At 39.2% G+C, this 22,716-nt stretch overlaps 1 protein-coding gene across 1 annotated transcript in view; it reads left to right on the plus strand.

Annotated features, from left to right (window-relative positions):
* LOC139120369 (uncharacterized) overlaps positions 1 to 22,716 on the plus strand; it is a 60,500-nt gene that overhangs the window by 17,371 nt on the left and 20,413 nt on the right. Inside the window, exons 2-6 of the mRNA XM_070684717.1 lie at positions 10,882 to 10,927; positions 12,664 to 12,863; positions 14,256 to 14,337; positions 14,720 to 14,830; positions 16,105 to 16,285. Of these exons, the coding sequence (XP_070540818.1) occupies positions 10,882 to 10,927; positions 12,664 to 12,863; positions 14,256 to 14,337; positions 14,720 to 14,830; positions 16,105 to 16,285 (620 nt within the window). The remainder of the gene's footprint in view (positions 1 to 10,881; positions 10,928 to 12,663; positions 12,864 to 14,255; positions 14,338 to 14,719; positions 14,831 to 16,104; positions 16,286 to 22,716) is intronic.

Below are 22,716 nucleotides of genomic sequence, written 5' to 3' on the forward strand. Positions count from 1 at the left end.
TGGATGACATGGAGAAAAAGAAACACCTAGGCTTTTAAAACTTGGTTGGGTAGCAACGGAAATCTGTAAAATTAGAAGAAGTGGTTCGGTCAGGCAATAAGCAGAGACGTGTAATTTGCGCGTAATGGAGGGACCGGAAATCTCACGGTCGAGAAAGATCTCGCACTCTGTGACATTCCGAGAATCCTAGATCAAAGGGCCCGATAAAACTGATGATAATGCCCACAGGAAGCTCCTTGACACTTACGTATATGTGCACGCACATAGTTTCTGTTTGAGTATAAAGGGAAAAAACGAGATAGTACGCCGATTGTGGTTAACATAAATTGTTTGATAAGAACGGCAAGCAAGGCAGGACGTTTGAAATTATAGTGCTTTGAACAGTCGTATTCAGCAGAAACAAGGAAATATCCATCGTTTGTTCTTGGTAGGGCGGGCCCGAGAACCACCTGAGTTCAAACGCTTATCGACACATTAGGAACGCTGACGCTGGCAGTTTTTTCCTCGTCGTTTGCCGTCAATTGAGCAGGAAATATCTTGTGCACGTCATATGTTGTGAAGGCATGGAAGTGCCGAGTGCGCCATGACATTATAGGGAGGTCAGACGCGATTCGATTTTGCACCAATGGCGAACTTTGCGATCTTTTTCTTTTATCTTCCTGATTTTGACGATAACGTCTGACACAGCAATGTGTAACAAAACCGTAACGAGGATCCACACTTTAATTGCGAGCCATAATTTTTACTTGCATACTGCAGTGCTCGCTGAAAGCCTGATTTTAGAATTTCAACATTTTTACTGCGTCCCATTAACTATTGACAAAATGTCAGTTGACGCAGTCTAAGGAACAGCTTATTGGTTGTTACGACACCATTTATTTGTTAGCTGCGCAATTTACCCGTTCTTAATTCTTTGCCAAATGCTTTGCTGATATTTTGCCTCTGTTGCCATGGAATCTGCGGCCCCAGGTACAATCTCCGCCGCTGGTCCTTTTCTGAAGAAACAGACACGATCTTTCTTTACCTAATTACACCAGTGCCGTCATTCGTGGCCCCGACAAAAAGATTTAGACTTAATTCAGACTTGGTCTTTGTGATCATTCGCGTTCATGGCTACCGAGTGAAATGCTCGAGAGAGACAGTTTCAGTGGAAATGGCGGGATCGGGCATTTAAGTTAAAAATTGCCACTTTAAGAAATCATGGCCTCTACACAGAGACTGTCAATAAGTATATGCTATTGGCATCGTGTCATTACCGCCCTACCTTTCCAAATGGCCAACATGCTTCAAAAAGTTTGCGTTGAATATTGAGTGCAAACATAAATAAGGCTCCCAAGTCGACAATTTGATTTCAACAGCATTTCATGGAAACATTTATTTTATGTGTAGATATGGTACTCTTGTTTTGATAGGCATGAAATTAAAGCTCTGATGTCTGCCCTTAAAAGATGTAGACGACTGGGCGGTATTTGCTTTTCTCCGAAATATAAAACTTTCCAGGGTAAAAACGAGTCCACTCACTCAGAATTGGATGAAAGTACATCTAAATTGATTGACTCGGTGGGACATTTCTTATATTTCCAAATAATAACCATTTTATTCGTCTCTCACAAAATACTGATTTCCTCACGTTGCCAACCGCGAAAGAATGGCGCCTTTAACGATTTTGTATACTTTAAAAACAGCATTATACAATATATAAATAAAAATCGTCAGTTTTCTGTACTTTTCTCTGTTGAATGTCGTCACTTTGTCTGGAATAATGACTTCTACGTATTTTCCCGCTTCAAAATATTAGCGGTGTTATTATCTAGTGTTACCATTGTTTGGCGAAGTGTTTTCGCGGAAGTGCCACAGACAAATTTTATCGGCAGCACTCGAGTGAAACTGGGCGACTCTCAAAAAATCGCCGTAAGCGAGGACTCGAAACGGAAGAGACGGCCCCGGCGGCCGATTGAAGTTGCACTTTAGGCAGTTAGAAAAGGCGCGATGAACCGAGGGCGGCGATTCAGCAAGTTGCCCGGGCAGTCATGACTACTTAAGCTGTTATCTATATCCGTCGCTGACGAATTGAAACCGAGTGTTGAAATACGAAGGTATATGGTGCGTTACGTTAAGTTCGTCGGCGATGCTTACCATTTTACCCAGGATTCCTTGCCATAATGAGTGTGTCCATATTTGCACTATTTAATTTCACAATTACTGTTCGCTATAAATAAGCCCTGTAAAATAGCCAGGAGCATATTTCGGCAGAAATGCGACTTGCTGATTAAAATGGAAACCATGCTAACATTTAGTTAAATTCCAACGGCTTTCTAGAAAAATCGCAGTCTAACCCGTATTCTTTTTCAATTCACTTACTGAAAAGTCTGTTTGCTCCCAGGGAAAACACTTAACCGTGAGCTCAGATTTACAATAGCCCATGATGCTCTATTAAATCATGGGGGCTGTGTACCCGAGAACTGATTAAATAACAAAATGAAATGCCCACGAGGTTTAATAGCCCTGGTCGTAAATTCTTTGTCGAGCAAAATACCATGTATCTTAAGTTAGATAGAGTATCCCCACATCGGCCTCGGTGTATTTTATACACTTTAAGTCCCTCGATTTGCTGGTTATGTTATTGCCCCTCCAGTAATAGTCCTGTGTCCCGCAGATCACGTCAAAGTTGATTCATTGATGACGTTTACTTTATAAGAGGGGTCGTATCAACTGTGTTTCTCCTTCAACCATGATGTAAGGTTTCACTGGGTCGATAAAGTTAAACAACTTCGGCTTTTCTGAGAACTCTGCTTGAAGATAAAATCTGACATCTTGAGGTGTACTGTTGCTTATTTTAGAGACTTGCCTGGATCAGATCATATACCCCGTATTGACCGTATTGAATGTATAAATGATGCTGAATTGACCGTTTAAATCAGGTCACAATCATACTTAGAGCATTTTGACAGTCTCGACTTTTGCCAAGTAAAGCCACGACGAGATCGAAGAGGTATGACTTTCGGGGGCCTCGTTCGCCTTAACATGTACAGTGATTTTAGGGAAAACGACAACTTGAAGTTCGCCCTAAGCACCTCTTCGGACCTAAAAATCTTGAAAAACGTATAGGAACGCTATATAATACAGGGGACAAACCAATAACCCCCGGATTCTTGTTTCTGTGGGCAGCATTGATTTATTCTGTGGACAGATCTATTGATGAAATGTGACGCTATGTTTGATTTCAACTATTGTCATGGCGCAACAGTTACAAATATACTGCCAATGTAAAATTTCAATGCTGCATATGGTCATTTGTCGGACCTACAGAAAGGTTTAGCTCTTAGCTCACAGGGTGAGTAAATGTAACTGTTGATGATTTTTCATTGTTTTACTTTTGAATGTTTTTTTTTTTATTTTTGGTTTCTTGTACTCCCAAAAGTATGTTTCGATACATAGGCTTGTCAACTCAGCTTGTCCACGTGACATGTTGACAAGTGAATTCTGGTCCGGACTAGAATTAAAATGTAAACAATAACAGTGCATTATACACGACGTATAGACGCTGTGTTGACAATTTAAATAGTAGATTTTTTACATGATCTTGGAAATAGAAAAACAACTTGAAATTAACATATAAAACGAAAACAATGAAAACAAGGCAGTATTGCTGAAGGCAATGAGTACTTGGGCCGTGATAGTGTAATTTTGAGGACAATATATACTACTATTCAAATATGGTCTTGAATTTCCTCCTGTCAATTAGGCATTTGATTAACTGGTTATTAAACGAAGCATTGGCATGGCAACGGCAAAATATGTCTAGCAACTTTTGTGGAGTTTGAGGCAGGGGTTCTTTATTTATAGTGGAAATTGCTTAAACTCCTTAAATATTCAAATTACAGCAAATTTCTTTTGTTCTCGATGGTAGATGTCTAATATTTAGATGGGCATATTTAGATTTCTACCCTATAGTTATCCCTATATACCAAAAATCGGACATCCAGCTCTATTGGCTTGCTCAGAATTAGATATGCACATAATTAATGAGGTACAATATGTGGTGTCATAAGGTGTCCCATCATACCAAATATGAAGGGTGTAGCACTTATGGTTACTGAGTTGTGGACAAATATATATATTTGAGGTCAAAGGTCATTGAGGTCACGTGACATTTTGTCAAAATAATTGTATTGCTAAGTTATTCCTATATACCAAAAATCAGACCTCCAGCTCTATTGGCTCGCTCAAAATTAGATATGCGCATAATTAATGAGGTACAATATGTGGTGTCATAAGGTGTCTTATCATACCAAATATGAAGGATGTAGCACTTGTGGTTACTGAGTTGTGGACAAATATATATATTTGAGGTCAAAGGTCACCGAGGTCACATGATATTTTGTCAAAATGTCTGAGATATCTGCGTGAACCGATGGACTCACTGATGGACTCACAGACGGATATGACCCAATCTATAAGCCCCCTGGACTTTATCAGTGGGGACAAAAAACTCTGTCACTGCATCCTTTAGGCAATATGAATACGATGAGAAACTAAATTTTTATTTTTCTTGGCCTTATACATGGGAGTCTATGGAGAACTGCCTTATACATGGGAGTCTATGGAGGTGTAAACTAAAAAGTCCTCTAACACGGCCAAATTCGATCGCATTGTGAAACAAATCGACGTGCATCTGTATGGGGTTGGGTACTATTCTTGTGCAAAGTTTGAAAGAAATTGACCAGGGCATGTCTGAGATATCTGCGTGAACGGACGGACGGACGGACTGTCATGACCAAACCTATAACTCCCCCAGGACTTCGTCCGTGGGCACTAAAAACAACGCAACAGTTATTACAGCTACACCGGCGGTAGGTTCATATCCAGAGCCCCGTACAGTCTGCCGCCGTCGCTTGAAAACAATCTCATAAACCTGGCCATATGGACAACTGTGCATTGGGCAGCTGGATGCTTGACTTCCCGGAGAAGGCGAGCTGTCACGTTCAAGCTCAGGATTATTTGTCGATCAAATTTCAGTAATATCCGACATTTTTGAGTTTTGAGTGCAGACACTGTCAGAAATAAGTTTTGAGGCAACATGGCTGCGACCCCATGTTGCAATGTTGACCCCTAGCCCTGCGTACGATGCTATGTGCTACAGCTAACACACAGCATCGTACGCAGGGCTAGCGAGAGAGTTGCCGACATCGACGGTTATTTACGAGAAGTGAATAAAAGACTGTCATTTTTGGAAGCGATCGAGTAGCTGAGGTAGGCTGGGATACGACTTGGGCCCAAGAACGCTGAATTTCGGCTTTTTGCGTCAAGTCCCGAAATGGATTTGAAGTCACCGACCCTACGTACGGGTCTTTGCAGGGCTGTGGTGAGCGGGGCGATTAGCTGTAGTGGAACACACAGCATCGTACGCAGGACTAGTTGACCCCAAGTGAAAATGTGTTCGCGATCAAATCTTCCTGTATTTTTTTCAGAATTTTCGACAAAATCATTGCTTCTTAAATCTTTTGTAAAATATAAAATACTTAAATAAAAATGCGATGTGCCATGTCTCCAGATTTCTAAAATATCGTTCGTTGACCGTTCGACGGAATACTCATTTCGCAAACTTGTGACGCAGTTGAAATTCAATACTGACCGCCAAATAATCTTAATGAGACGAGATCATTCTAGACATCCTCCAAATTATCCAACCATTCGCGTTAGAGTTCAGCTCGCTCAGAGTATCATAACATTCTTCGGCCTTCTTTTAGATCGACCCTAATATCTCCCATTTAGGAAATAAATACACAAGCTACCTCGACAAAACTTCGTGCACCATCCAGGACCAAACGCACTACAAATCTGTCTTGACGTCATCATCTCCTTACATGGTAATCGGCATACCGTATTTTTTAGCAAAGGAGACACAGAATACGTCGGAGTATTCAGTTTCAAAACGTATTACATTGTGTGATGTTGTCAAAAAAACGTAATGTTACTGCAGTGGTATAAATAAGAAAACACAAAAGTTCAAATCAGTTTATTTTGGACTGGCTTTACCCAACATTTTATATTGTTTCTTATGCCAGATTTGCCCACGTGCTTACTGGCGACCCCTTTACATGCAAATTTTGTGTCAAATGGTGTGTTCTCCTGGAAAAACAAACGCACGATTTCTATATGAAGGAGGCGAAATTTGCCCTCAAACTCGAAACCACCCCTTTTATGGGGTGTACCTAGCTATTTTGAACGAGCTTCTCGAATCTGCAGCTCTATTTCGAAATGATGGTCTGGTTTTCTCAGCTCAAGGATAAGTGTTCTCCATCGCTGTGGGCATTACTATTCTCAATTGGGGGTACAGTTTCCAGTCGTAATGTTTTTCATTGTGTCCGGGATATAAAACCTCTCCTTTTTACACTTTTACTTTGATTAACACTAGTCCACATCTTGTCAGCGATTAAACATGTTTCAAGTTTAAATGTAAATTCTGGTCTCGAGCCCTCTTGTTCGACCAAACTGAAATTACCCCTCCCACTTTGGCTCGTCCAGTGGGTGTAGCAAGGGTCGTGCCATCGCCCAGGAAACGGAGGGTGCATTAATTGTTGCATTTCGATGCACATTTTGATTATATTCAGAAGATTTTGTGGCAAAAACTCAGATAGAGAAGCATTAATATTCACATCTCACTTATTCAAGACTGGCTGAGAGCAGCACTTCCATTCAGTTAACATCATTACGCCATTTATTATGCCAAGAAAGATGAAGCCAAGACATTTTGCCTCCCTGGTCTAAGCCAGAAATGGTTATACCTTACAGAGTTTTTTCCCACGGAATGAAAACAAATGTACTTGGGCTGAGGCCCAAGTAAAACAATTCATCAAATGTTACAGGTACTGGCCCTTTATAGCTGTAATCTCAGCGCACAAATAATTACGAGACAAAACTGGTACGGAAAGTGTCAGAGCAGAGTTTACAAAAACAAACAAACAAAGGCCTATATCCACTCGTACACTGTGTTATTCTGATCCTATTTTGTGCCATTTTCAAAGCAAAAGATAGACTGGCCCCCAGTCGCCTGGCTTTTCTCGGCATCTGAGTTACCAGCTAGCCCAGTTAGCGTAGGCCAAGACGTTCACCCAACGATCAGCTCAACAGCCTACCATTAGCGCGTCGGTCTGCTGATGTTTAGTCCTTCAATTTATTATATATTTTGATACATATATGCCCATAGACTTGGAGCAAGTCTAAGCAAAAAAGGATAAACTAATGTTTTGGAATCTTATAGAAAATCGGTGGTGTTATTCTAAATATAATAAATTTAAGTCATTTGCTCAGCCCATTAACTCATTTTAAGTGAATCCAGTGTCATATGGTTCATTCATAATGATAAATTAATTGCATCTAGAATTGTGACACGGTGATCCACTATTCATGAAATAGACGCAACATTCGCTCGATTCACAACTCTCGGTAAACAACAAAATATTAAACCTTCCGATGTGAAAAAATACCAGTATCAACGTAAACAAAACAAAACAAAGCAAAACAAAACAAGAACAAGCGATGTATTTCTTGTCTCGTCAACAATAACATTTAATGTTAGACGTTGCAGCACTAAACTGCCGCAAGCAGTAAGATGGTATCATATGGAATAAGATCGGTTGATGACATGGACGATAAAAATTCTGTGGAACTGTGTTCCGGAAGTCCAATAACGAGAACGCAACAACAAAGTTCTGCAGAATGATCCTCTCATGTGATGTTAACTCTGGTATTGAAATGTCCCTGTTATTGCGTCATTGTTGCCATGGCAGCGGAATTTAGTACCAGACGAGGAAGGGAATGAACGGAATTTTCAATCATCTTGTTTTTTTAAATACAGAAGTCCTGCATCGTTCCCTCCTACGACAAATACGATGGATACTGTTTGGAAGTGTCAATCATTTTTTCAATCCAAGCTTGTGGAGAAATCGCCTTCGCCTGTATCAAATACAGTCATGTGTGTCAGTGTAGAGACTGTGTCTAGAATTTAGAGAGAGAGAGAGAGAGAGAGAGAGAGAGAGAGACAGACAGAGACAGAGACAGACAGACAGGCAGATAAAGGCAGAGACGGGAACATAAAGACAAAGATTGACTCTGTCTATAGATAACGCTCTCCCTCTCTCTCTACATATATATGTGCATGAAACTTAAGTAACAGATATAATTACTTTGCACTTGAAGTAATTCGTGTTATTATTTATTACTCTCTGCTTTTAGTATCGAGCACTTAAATTTCTCACGAGGACATCTGTATATTATATATATATATATATATATATATATATATATATATATATATATATATATATATATATATATATATATATATAAGTTCAAGTAATATACTATGTGTTAAGTTTCCTGCATCTTTCAATCGTCAGAGAGAAATAACAATATCTGCTTTTCGCAATATCGTGTCTGTCACGGTATAACACTCTTGTTGTAACCTTCTTGTCGACTCCGGCGATCAGAAAACATAATAAAAGTGAGAAACGACTCTCAACTTTTTATTTTGCTAAATTCTGACAGGCTGTAAGTTCTTCTAAAACAGCACCACATGTGTCGCAGTATTACTTCCAATCGTGACTTTCAGTAATTGAAGGGTATACATTGTAACATTTAGTGGAAAACATAACGAAACAGTCGGCATGGGGCTCTCGGTCGAATCTTCAGAAGTCGATAATGACGTCGAAAAGGGAATTAGGCCTACGTGCGTTTTACAAATTGACATACTCCGGAGAGGAAAGCCTGCAGCATTATTGCATGATATGGTCTCAGCGTCAGGTGTCAAGCACGGGCTACTATATATAAAACTAACCTAAGAACATGAATAACCCTGAACGCCAGAAGCGATCATATTTCCCCATTAGTCTGTAACAGCGATACGTGTACACAATGAGAGGCGCTTGTACATGGTTTTTTAATAATGCTCTTTGCATTTGTCGCTCAATGTAGTCAGGGGAAAACGACCGTCTACAATATGTAACACAGCAACTATGCATTAGTATTTGTACTGATAACATCAAGAGTTGTTATCAAAGATTTAGGTACCGGAAGATGAATGCTATCACATTGAAGAAAATTGATAGTATTTAAGGCATTGGAACAAGGAATCCTCGGATTTAAAATGTTATCAAATATTATACCATTTTCGCATTTTGATGATGAATGCTCTGTCAGCGCAAATTATGATATTCTTGGCATAACATGCCACATGGCACAGGCTTGAGTGGAATATCATTTTTTCACAATAATCTATTGGAAATACCACTGTCGCCGACTTTTGTTGATAAATTTGAGCAATTTAGCCTGAAATTTAATTAAGTCAGAACTAGTTTAACCAGGGCTTCTGTTGTTTGCGCAACGCCGTAGTGAATATTAGTGAATTAAATCAGAATGCTATTATAAACAAGTCGTAATTTTTTTAAAGGTACTGTGTGGCTGCAACGAAAGTATTTGCTTGACACTTTACCTTATCATCGATAACGTTTAACGCTTACTCAAGAATGTTGTCAACACTTTAACTTTCAATTTATTGTAAACATAAAAGAAAACACATCGATAATCCATTATGTGGCAAAACGATAAACATCCTCGCCGTGAATAGTTTATTATTTTGAACGAAACTCATACCAGCCCGGTAGTTTTGTATTGCTCCTGAAAATTGGCAGTTCCTTTGACTGCTCACGTTTCAGGGTAGCAGTTACGCAAACTGATATGTTCTGAGCTATATATAGGTTCGTAAAATTAAACATTCGTAATGTTACCCAAGTGCTAACACCGAACCAAGCAGGGTGATAGCGCGTGTCAACAGTGTTAAAATTGCATTTTGGACCGTAAGCAAGGAGAAAGTCAATACTTGACCCGATTTTGAATGACGCCACATCCGTCACAGACTTAGAAACCGTCATATAAATCGATATCACGTATAGAATGTCTCGACAGTAGCCCCGAAGCGAAGAGATATTCCCCCTACGTCAGCATTTCCATGATTTCCAATCGATGACAATGTCGACGGTCAAAATGACTGCAATACAGTCGAGACATAGAGTGAAGTGCCTTTAAATTAGGTAGTGAATGATGCCTTGGTTATAGCATATCAAAAAGTACACGTAAGTCGTCTCAACACCACCGGAAAGATAAAACGCTTTCCATACGCTTTCCCATATTTAAAGTACATTTGTCTCATGTCGCGCCTGTGAGCTGCTTTATCAAGAGGATTTTCACAGTATCATTGGAAATATGTACAGATCGGAAAAAATAAATCCGTCTACTGGTAAATTATGAGCTGATATACCTGAACATTTAGTCTAGACATGGCAGTTTGTCTATTCAATGTTCCTCCCCAGAACCTGGATCTCGTAAAATGTTATCGGTTCCCATCCGTTTCTTCAATGTTTGGTCGAATCCATAACACAGACTTTGCATTGAAAATAATGTATCGGGTTTGCACATTGGCCTATTTGCTTCAAACGTTGATATTTTTGCTTCCAGGAGTTTTACAAAATTATTATTGGCGGTAACTTCGTCAGAGAGGTGACATTTGGATGTACCCTCACAAAGGTATACACTAGGTCTGCTTGGCATTGAGAAGCTCGAATGAAACCATCGCAAATACGTGTATTGTAGTAACTGTATCATTTAAAGTACAAATCATTTTCCGCTTTCGATGCTTTCACCATTCTTGATTTTATTCATAATGCTTTATTCTTGTTTGATTTTCCTTTATTGGTATCGATTTTTTACCATCATTAGTATTTTACAACTTTGATCATGATTATACGTAGACAATACTAAAATAAAGTATTTTAGACCGTTATTACTTATTATTAACAACTATTGTATCTTCTGTATCTACAGAGCGTCTTCCTCGTTGTTCTTATAAAAAGCATACAAGTCTTGGCAGGTGAGTTACGCATTGGCGGTTCCTTTTCAACGAGTCAGTGCCTTCCAGATAGACGGGGTCCGCGTAACGCTATTATCTGTTGCCATTCGATTCTTGATGTTCACTCGCTTTACATCATACTAGCGGCTTTGTTACACTAGTTTTAAATCCCACATCTTCTGGAAACGTTATTGGCTTCTCTTGTGTTTCATTCAACGTTTTTGGATAAAGAAGTCGCTTGCTTTGAGGTCGTTATATAATTCTATCTCTGGCGAAAGTTCCGATTTTAATATTATTCTTTCTCTGATCCCAGAATGTAGGAGGGGCATGTTTCGTATTCACTCGCTAAGCAAATTTTGATTAAAAGTTTTTTTTTTCCATGACGTGTATTGTGACTCCAGTGCGAGAAGAAATGCAGTGCACTTACAATCATCTCACTACAAGAATTCCATAATTGATTTTGTTCACGATGCATGGTGCTTTGACAACTAAATGGTAAAATATTAATTTGACCGAAAATCGTTAGAAGTTTATGCAAGAATTTTGAAGTTGCCAGAGTTTTATTCAATGTTTTCCAGTGGATTTTGCTTTTAGTTGAGGTTTTTTCTTTCCGTCATTTCAATTTCGAAAGTTTGCAATTTCCTCACATCAAGCAATCAAAACCTGTTAACGTTCAACATTTATGGCACCAGAATAATGCTTTATTGTCCATAACGGCAAGTGTTTGACTGAGCTATCACAAAATCGTCCAGAAAACAGTGTGCGTTGTGTGTAAAAAACAAAGCGATACCATATGTTAATACTTCGCTACGAACGAAAGCAAACAGACAGACAAACAAAACGTCAGATGCTGAACGAAGACGAATTTGGTTGTGGCACCGATAAAGTGTCTTTACTTAGTAAACGTTGAGTTTGAAGATGAAACACCCAGAGAACACTGCGCCGATGATCCGTATGGCAGCGATCAGTGCTTGTCAGAGGGCGCCCTTCGTGATACATGTGCTCCAAATTCTGTCGGAGAAAGTAAAAGTATTTCACATTACTGACCGATAATATTGAGAGAGGTTCGAAAGATCAGACAACAGATTCCATATTACCTTGAGTAGTGATTTTCAATTGCGTTGTTGATACAGTCGATGATAACATCTCATCAGCGAGGTTATGCAATGATAAAAGTGTGATGGTGATTAACACCGGTACCATGATGCAACTGACAGATTGTTTGTCTCCATGGATAAATGCTTCATGTAATATTTATTAGTGATGAAAAATGTTGATTTCTTCGGTAAATTTTCGATTCTTAAACCCATTTTTGTAATCAAATTACAGCATTTCACATTTTGAACCGTCTTCTTTTCAGAAACATTTGTTGTACTTTTTTTTTGGAAGGGGGGGGGGGTTAGGCATTTTTAACCGTCTACTTTTCAGAAACATTTTTTGTACGGTTTTTTTTTTGGAGGGGGGGGGTTAGGCCTACTTTACCAATTTACATTAATGTTGGTATGACGCCTCATTCTCGTGGTGGACACGTCTACTTTTATTTGTGAATAAATTTACTTTAAAAAAACATATAGTGTTGAATTAAAAAACAAACGGTAGCATAGCCTCGGCTCCAGTCAGTCTTGCTTTGAAAGGATGAAACAACTCTGTGTTTCTCTGTCCCTCTGTGTGTGGCTCTGTGTGCCCGTAAAGAAACAACATGTCTCCCCTTCATTCTTAATCTTGGTTCTGGTTTTGCACTTCACAATGTTTCGTAGGCGACGAATGCTCGTCCGGATGGCAATATCACGACCACTATTGCTACAAGAAACTTGCCGCCACAAGCAGCTGGATGAACGCCGATACGCAGTGTTACAACGAGAAGGCAAAGATGGTCAGTATACACACGGAGGGAGAACAAAACTTTGTAGCAGAAATTGCTGCTGATGATAATGTGTGGATTGGATTAAACGATATGGTAAGCAAGCAGCTTGTTCGCTTTCTGGTCACCAGTACGCGGGCACATCGACTGTCACGATGGCTATGAATACTGTAACGGAGACGTTTATACACTGGTTAGGTGCTCAACCAAAGTCTAAAGTCACTTACATTTAATCTATTGGATTAATAGTCTTTAAAGGGAAACAGTCGTCGGAACTGCGCCTGTGCGAAATTCTTGTTTGCAAACAATGTATTTCGTGCACGATATCTAGATGCACCTCATCATCATTGCTGCAACATTTAAATTATACGATGTAGATTATGACAGACATGTTTTAACTTTCATCAATCACCATTATACCTTGGATATAGTGTTGCCATTGGTCGAATTGCCCTATACGACTTTTGAGAGCAGTTCCGAAGACTGTATCTCTTTAACTCAGGATGAACGACAGATATCCATGATGCTATGTCCTTGTCCATGTTGGTGAAGAAGGGCAAAATCTTGGTTGTATTTAAGGTCAAAAATTAGAAGGGGGAAATATTTTAAAAACATGATAATACGTAACTGAATATACGACCTAAGGCAATGGTGAGATATAGAGCTTTGAACCACTTATGGAAATCGAACGTTCACTTGTTTGGTTAATAAGTATGTGTCACTGCATTTGCATATGATGACCATGTCCGTTTTAATATTGCTACGATTGACAGAGAAATGCAGTATCAAAACCCGCAGATGCAGTTCAAAAATTCAAAGTCACTCCGAGATTGACGCCTAATACTTATTTTTTCCTTGACATTCAAATTATAACATATTCTTTCAGAGTTTAATCTGTTATATGGAAAGAGAGTTGAAGTTTTAAAAATACTTTTTGATGGTTTTTTGGTTTAACGTTACTTATAACAAGTAAAACTATCTGGGATCTATAAAATTTGGACATCAATTGTCTCAGCTTGTCATGATTGGCATTTGCTTGCTTTGATCAGACTATATTTTAGCGTTAAGGTAGGACGCGCAGCGGGCACAGATAGTCGGACCTCAAATTGCTACAATTCTTTTCTGATCTACCACTTGTGGAGGCTCATTTTAAAGCTCTTGGAGAAAGAAAAACTTTCACCGGCTTGGTTTTTCGAAAATCTAAAATTTAATCCCCCATAGAGTTAACCCAGGAATGGCGGCCATAGTGGATTTCAAATATCGCAGAATGTTGAGTAATTTGTTTCGCTAGTTCCGAACTTTGCACGGTGACCCCGATTTTTATTGTTGATTTGGTAAGAGAATGGTTGAAAGTTTCATTCAGGAAAGTTTGAGCAAATCTAAATCTTTCACTTTCGAGGAGCGTCCTACCTTAAAACGAATGTTTCTTGAAAATATGTCGCACTGCATTCAGTCAGTTGTTTCATTATCAGTGTCTGTTTCTGTTAGACTACCGAGAGTCAGTTTGTATGGAGTGATGGCACAGGAGCAATGTACACTCTTTGGGGTAACAATCAGCCAGATGACCTTGGTAAGAGAGATGTTAATTTCTATCTGTCTGTCTCTGTCTTTATGTATGTATGTATGTATGTATGTATGTATGTATGTATGTATGTATGTATGTATGTATGTATGTATGTATGTATGTATGTATGTATGTATGTATGTATGTATGTATGTATGTATGTATGTATGTATGTATGTATGTATGTATGTATGTATGTATGTATTATGTATGTATGTACACGTCCCACGTATCTATGTCTACGTATTTATGTTGTGTACTGTGCCACGTAGTATCTACCTCCTACTTATGTTGACATTACCTAGTATTCTAGCAACGCGTCCTGTTCGCTGAGTAAAAGCAATTATATTCACACCAAGATGATTTCCAGTTGTTTTGTTGTTTGCAGGTTTAAACGCTGTTCCGGGTGCCGACTGTGTGTTAATAGATCTAACAAAGGCAAACAGATGGTACGATAGATTGTGCTCAGTAGATCACCATGTGGTTTGCAAAAGGCCAGGTAAGTAGGACTAGATAGTCTGATCATGCGCAATACAGTAAACAAAGGTATAACGTGTAGTGTATCGCATACAGCAAATAATACTGTAACACTTTTAATTTGTCATTTAGGAACATTTGCCAGGGTTTTTTCCAATTGCCAGCGCCATGTTGTTTATACAGTTTGTTATTTATGCATATCATCTAGACTGTGGCAGCACGGAGCTAGCTTCATGTTCGCACATACAGGGGTGGGGAATGCCGCAGACATAACCTCGAATGCCGAAGTTAGGGACTGGTCAGTTTCTTCGGCCGGGGGGGGGGGGGCGGTGGATTATTTTTTACCGACGTACAAAAGTGGCTGACCCCCCCCCATTCCAACTTTCGAAAACAGGGTGACCCCTCCCCCCTGAGCGTGACAAAGGTAAAACAAAAGGTGGAATATAAATTGAATAATCCAGTGTATATTATTTATATATATATATATATATATATATATATATATATATATATAATATATATATATATATATATATATAATATCTCGAAGTATACAGATGTCCTCGAGGGAAATTACAGTATTCCAACTCTCTTTATACATAACCAGATGTCTAGAACTGTTGTAAGAAAAATGTGATTGTGAAATATTAGTGCATGTTGCTTTCTAATACTGGATTCTCATAGAGAAAACAGAAAAGTATCAGGAATTTGTCATGCTTCTCATATGAACTGCAGATTTCATAATGATTAGTACACTTTGCAAAACAGACTTGCAATTTACAGACATCAAGATATATCTGACATATATCTGTGATATATTAATTTACTGCGCCCCCTGCCTATGTACCGATAACAGAAAAAGGCACAAGGGACTGTAGACAGTCTACATACCATCTTGTACCGAGAATTTGTTACGTTATAGTCATTGATCTACTCAGTCTTGACGGAATGTGATTTTAAATGAAAAGCGAGATGTGTCCTTCCAATGATAAAAAACATTAATTTCACTGTTCTCATTTCATAACTCGCCGACATTCTCTATTTCAAGTAGAAAAAATGGATAGCTGGGCAGTATGTAAAGAGAAACTAATTGCAGTCTTCAGAAAGGGTTTGAGTGGTATATTGAAAATAACAAAATTGTGAAAAAGGTCAGTCAGTCCAAAGGCAATGTAAAAAAATGTCCGAATGAATATTTTTTCACTTTTATTGTTTTTCATTTTTATTGTAGTGCCATAAAGATATGATCAAACATTTACAAGACTTTGAACTCATCTCTTTATTTGTCTGTTCTTTCAGAATGTCCCTCGGGCTGGAAACGTCATACAAATTCAAATTGTTACAAATTATTCACGGCAAAGAAAAGTTGGTTCGACGCACAGACAAGGTGTCAATCGTTAGATGGTGGCGCCGATCTTGCGGCTATCACTGACCAGTCGCTGCAAGATTTTATCAACAATGAATTTATCAATAATGGAGGGTAAGTCTTTCGTTAGTCTAGGTTACACAGACTGCACTTGAGAGCTCTCTTCCGGCCACCAGTCTGGGTAACCAATTGCCTTTCGTTGGATTTTTTTATCACAATTTTGCCTGCCAAGGGACTGTTCAGAATTTACATCCGGGAGATTTTCCATTATCCTGGTGATTTTTTTTCCATGGCTCCCCTAGTAAATTATAAAGGAAATCAATGGTCCACCTCATATTTCTAGGTGTGCAAATTGACAACATCTTAAGTTGGGATGATCACATTAATAATTTATGTAAGAATTTGTCTATGAGAATTGAAATTTTGCGTAAACTGCGCCCTTTCACTCAGAGAAATGTACTACTCTTGGTTTACAATGCGATATTTCTTTCTGTAGTCGATTATTGTTGCACTGTCTGGGGTAGCACTTCCAAAACAAATCTCCAGAAATTGTATAAACTCCAGAAAAGAGCTGGCAGGGTTATTTTAGGTGTCGATACATCTGTTTCCTCTCGAATTGTTCTCACTAGTCTCCATTGGTTACCCATAGTACCAGGCGCCAAATGTAAAATAATTATTTTACACATTAGAAGAACATATTCATACGAAAAGGGTGTATTTGCATGCATTTATCAATAAAAAACTACTATAGCATAAGTATAAATAAATCAATACAGACATAAGTAAATACATATATGAGTGAAAAAACATACATATATGTGAACCAATTCACACAAGACCTATGAAGACAGACATATACATACATACGTGCATACGTACGTGCATACATACATACATACATACATACATACATACATACATACATTCATACATACATACATACATACATACATACATACATACATACATACATACATACATACATACACAAGCCCATATGCACTCATGCACGCACGCACGCACATACATACATACATACATACATAGCCCATATGCACTCATGCACGCACGCACGCACGTACACATAAACCCACACACTCATATACATACATACATATATACATACATACATACATACATACATACATACATACATATACATACATACATACATATATACATACATATACACACATACAGGATCGAAAAGTTTACATGAGGGGAATGAAGTACGCTTGCGTATATCCACTCGCACACACACACACTGCTACTCGGAAAAGTTTACATGAGGGGGAACGAAATACGCATGCGTATATCTACTCGCACACACACACACACACACACACACACACTGCTCTGAAAAGTTTACATGAGGGGGAACGAAATACGCATGCGTATATCTACTCGCACACACACACACACTGATCCACGCCGCCCTGGAAGATATCCTATAATGCATTGCTGTAAGCCCAACGCCTAAACCGGAAATAGGCTCATTTGGCGTCAAGACACCAAGGCGAGTGGACCGGCCTCGCTCATCCAATCTTGCCGCATATGGCAAGCAATTGCGATAATGACGAATGCTTTATTTCCAAAAATCAGTAAATGACATGCTTTATCCATCCGTACTTCAGTGAGACACGTTCCCCAGTCAGTAAATGACAATGGGGCCGGGGTACCCCAGGCCTCCCACAAGTATCAGAGTGTTCACAGCCCCGTGGATAGCTGTGATATCGCAGCGGTACTCGTGGCTAACGCGATCGAGTCATTGGGGTCATCGCCACAGGGATGACCCCAAACCAATGACCCGAGCGCGTTCGACACGCCACAAGTACCGCTGCGATATCACAGCTACCCCGTGGATTGTTGTAGCGAAGCCAGCAGTTTTTCTCACAGAAACAAGTTGCATAATGTACTCAGTAAAACGTTGTCAGGTACATGTAACATGAAAACTGACTGAGGTCGAAGTGACTAAGGCACCGGGATTGATTTGACCACAATCAACGACAAGAGGGTGTGAATTACTTGGTCGAAACGGACAGGGGTCGAGGTGACCTGCTGCCCCGGTCCTCAACTGCAGGCCTGACGGCCTGGCTATGTTTTACATAAGGCGTCCACATTTTAGAAAATCACTAAAAGTAGGCAGAAAGAAAGCCCCCATTACGTGAAAACGCTAGGGGTCGATAGGGGTCGGATGACAGTTTGACACATTTCGTACCATTAAGAGTCGAATGATACTACATTGACCGGGTTGACCATATGACTTTCATCAAAAAACGTCCGGGGAAAAGTGAATACATTTGATGTTTGACCAAACTTTACAAAGCATCAATTTTTCGATCAAAAAATTCACGCGTAGAACTAATGAAAATTCGTAAAAAAATACCACTGCCTTGTACATCAGGCACTAAAATGTCGTAGGCGTGAAAATGAGTTTATTAGAAAATACACAGTGGCTCTTAATATTAGTTTGAAAATTCCAGTTCTCCGTACTCCGTTGCTGTCTAGTTCCAGTGGGCATACTTGGCATTCCAGACATTCATTCCCTGCTGAGTGGAGCTACGTACGATCCTGAGTAAACAGTCCGGGTCAGCTCCAAAATTGGAGACGCTATACCATAATATTTTCCCCCTCTCATTAGCCAATCAGCGGCCAGCGCGCCATCAGTAAAAATTGTATTTCCTGGCAACCTCCACATGCGTCCTTCGTTACGTACGCCATACTGTGTCGAACTCGCGCGCCGTATTCTGTCATACTGTCGAACAGTTGTGTGGCCACTCTGTCAAAACACAATTTCAAAATCGCGTACCAGTTTTATTCTGGCTAAGACAACCAAACCCCATATATCGCTGTGATTCCTAGACTCTGGCTTGAAGTCCTGCGAAATATAAATCGTGTACCTACACAGATCGTTCAGAATACCCCATTTGTATCGGAGATGGCAGCGATACAAATTCTACCGTATGGGGAACAGTTGTGTGGCCACTCTGTCAACACATTTTCAAAATCGCGTACCATTTTTAGTCTGCGTTTGACAACTACAAAGCAGGTATCGTTTTAAAGCTCTGACATTGCTCTTCTTTCTTGCAAAATGTTATACGCGTACCTACACAAATAACCTTTATAACAGTATTTCTAATAGTGATGACGAACATCCACAAAATGATTCTCGGTACTTGAGGGAAATCGATAAACTGGGGGTAGAAATGAATCGTCAATATTTCGAATATTTGTTCACTAATCGGACTCCTTGTTGGACATGACCTTCTGCAGAACACGTGGATTATGTTGACTGTCGAAATTCGTCGAAATTCACAAGACAGGGGCTTAATAAGCGGCCCAAAACTGCCGATCACACTGGGTGGGTAATTTGTGACCCAGCGTGACCTGTACTTTATTAATGATGTAATCTGGTCGATGATTGGCTGAATGCCGGAATACATTATCATAATGAGTCTCCAATTTTGGAGCTGACCCGGACTGGTAAAGTATAGCAGAGAGTTTAGAGAGCAGAGAGTTTAGCAGTAAAGCTGTTGCTTTAGTTCCAGTAAGCTGTTGCTGTAGTTCCTGTTGAATGCTGTATTTAACCATTAAAGAATATAAGCCGAATGGCAGAGAGCTGTAATACACGACTCCCAGTGTTTTATTGGCCTGGGTTGGGCCGTTAACCCCAGCAGAACTTCGCCGGCATGGCAGGTACCATTAAGTCAGAAACCCTTACGGGGCCTCTAAGCAGTGTAGTATTACTCAGGCCGGCTACCACTTTATCACTGTGTAAAGCCCTGTACGAACCCGACTCACGACACAAAGGCAAGAAAGAGAAAAAGTGTCGCACATCTTTGTCATCGTCACTAGCCTTCAAAGCCGCGAGGTACGTAGAGTCCGAGTAAGAAGTGTGGAGCTCCCCGGTGTGGCACTTCCGGGCCTGCAGATCGTCGCGTCAGTGTGTGTATCTCAGAGAGAGTAGCAATGTGTGTGTTGTGTTTGTTGTGTGTGTGTGTGTGTGTGTGTGTGTGTAAGTGTGTGTGTGTGTGTGTGCGAGTGGATATACGCATGCGTACTTCGTTCCCCCTCATGTAAACTTTTCAGAGCAGTGTGTGTGTGCGAGTAGATATACGCATGCGTATTTCGTTCCCCCTCATGTAAACTTTTCCGAGTAGCAGTGTGTGTGTGTGTGAGTGTGTGTGTGTGCGACTGGATATACGCATGCGTACTTCGTTCCCCTCATGTAAACTTTTCGATCCTGTATGTGTGTATATGTATGTATGTATGTATGCATGTATGTATGTATGTATGTATGTATGTATGTGCGTGCGTGCGTGCGTGAGTGCATGCATGCATGTATGTATGTATGTATGTATGTATGTATGTATGTATGTATGTATGTATGTATGTATGCACGTACGTATGCACGTATGCACGTACGTATGCACGTATGTATGTGCGTGCGTGAGTGCATGTATGTATGTATGTATGTATGTATGTATGTATGTATGTATGTATGTATGTATGTATGTATGTATGTATGTATGTATGTATGTATGTATGTATGTATGTATGTATGTATGTATGTATGTATGTATGTATGTATGTATGTATGTATGTATGCACGTACGTATGTATGTATGTATGCACGTACGTATGCACGTATGTATGTATGTGTCTGTCTTCATGTCTTGTGTGAATTGGTTCACATATATGTATGTTTTTTCACTCATATATGTATTTACTTATGTCTGTATTGATTTATTTATACTTATGCTATAGTAGTTTATTTTTATTGATAAATGCATGCAAATACACCCTTTTCGTATGAATATGTTCTTCTAATGTGTAAAATAATTATTTTACATTTGGCGCCTGGTACCATAGACTTTCGTATTACTTATTTTACTGCTGTAATGACTTATAAGGCTCTGCACAATCTCGTACCCTCCTATTTATGTAAATATTTATTCCGTCCTCTCACAGAAATGCATCATTTAAATACGCGCAACACTAGTCATGGTAATTTATACACGCCGTCATTTAGAACGGCTATGGGTCAAAGATCATTCGCTTATCGAGCAGTTAAAATTTGGAACGCTATTCCCCCGTCCGTTCGTAGCTGTGAAACTTTGTTATCCTTTAAATCCACATTACGTAATTATCTGTATGCTAAGTTCATGGACGAGGGCTCTGATTTGGATTGATTGTGTCTTGTTGGACCTTTGTTACATTTTAGTCTCGCAAATTTATTTATAATCTGTTTATTTATCGAAATGTCCCCAAATCAATAATTTTTCCATGTATGCTTTCTCTTTGTATGACAATGGACTTATTTTAGAGGGCTCTGATGGAAATTACAATTCATTTTGTAAATTGGACTACCCTCGTTAAATAAAGTATAATAATAATAATAATAATAATAATAATAATAATAATAATAATATTTCCTTGGTCTGTTTCTACTGTCCCCAATATATACATGCATGCTTACACACTAAGACACATACAGTCTGACAAGTTTATTTCACTTTGCAGGAACAATACAGTGGTCATTTAATCAATGATATAACAAAACATTTCAGAGTTACAATCAAGTGGCCATGAAAAGCATGTTTTGCACGGGCTGCAAGTGGCACATTTTTGGGAAGGCTAGTAATGAACAAATCAGGTTGTAAATTTCTGAAGAAAAGTTAATTATTAAGAATTATTAAACATGAATACGTTATGCCCACTATAAATGATCCATTTTATTAAAGTCACGTGCGGTGCTCAAATCAGGGGGAGGGGGGTAATGGGTGACTGAATGTAAATTGGAAACACCCATTTTTCTGGCCATTTTTTACATCCTCATCCTTCCAGCTACAACAAATGTTATCTCTATAAAAATGATTATATTCTTGGTATTTGACATTTGTTACTTTTGGCATTTGTTCAATGTTTTATTTTCTGTGTATCAACAAGTTTTCTCATTGTATGCCTACATAGAACACCCAATGCTGTATTTAGCAACATACTAGTACATACATACGTAAATGACCATTGTTATTGATGACAAATGAATTCTAGTATGGACTTTGTTCGAGATCTCGTTTCAACAATAACAACGCTTACTGTTCACTGTATGGTCTGTGATGACATGCTAAATACTGGATATTTCATGACGCTTGAGGAAGGAGAACAAGATACTGCAGTAGATGCATACAACAAACCTGTTTGAACATTACCAAATTTTGCAGCTTAAGGAGTTTAAATACACTTGTAGAGTTTATCTGTCACCCAGCTAGCTACTACGGTTCTCTTTTTTATAGATCAGGACTTCTGGGCAAATATTGAATTGATGTGGTTTTTTCCTTAGTCCCCATAAAAGATTGTGGTACTTTTTCTGGTCCCCCCTAATTTTTCTCGAGGGAAATGGGTGGTCCCCCCTGAAAATCCTCCGCGCCCCTCTGGAATTAAATTCTAAACATTCCCTAAATATGCAAAACGCTATTATTGGTGAATGTATAAACTGTACACTCTTGTTCAAATATATCGAAAAATGTTCCATACCAGAATTG

The sequence above is a fragment of the Ptychodera flava genome, chromosome 20 (assembly GCF_041260155.1).
Source record: "Ptychodera flava strain L36383 chromosome 20, AS_Pfla_20210202, whole genome shotgun sequence".
Classification (NCBI taxonomy): domain Eukaryota; kingdom Metazoa; phylum Hemichordata; class Enteropneusta; family Ptychoderidae; genus Ptychodera; species Ptychodera flava.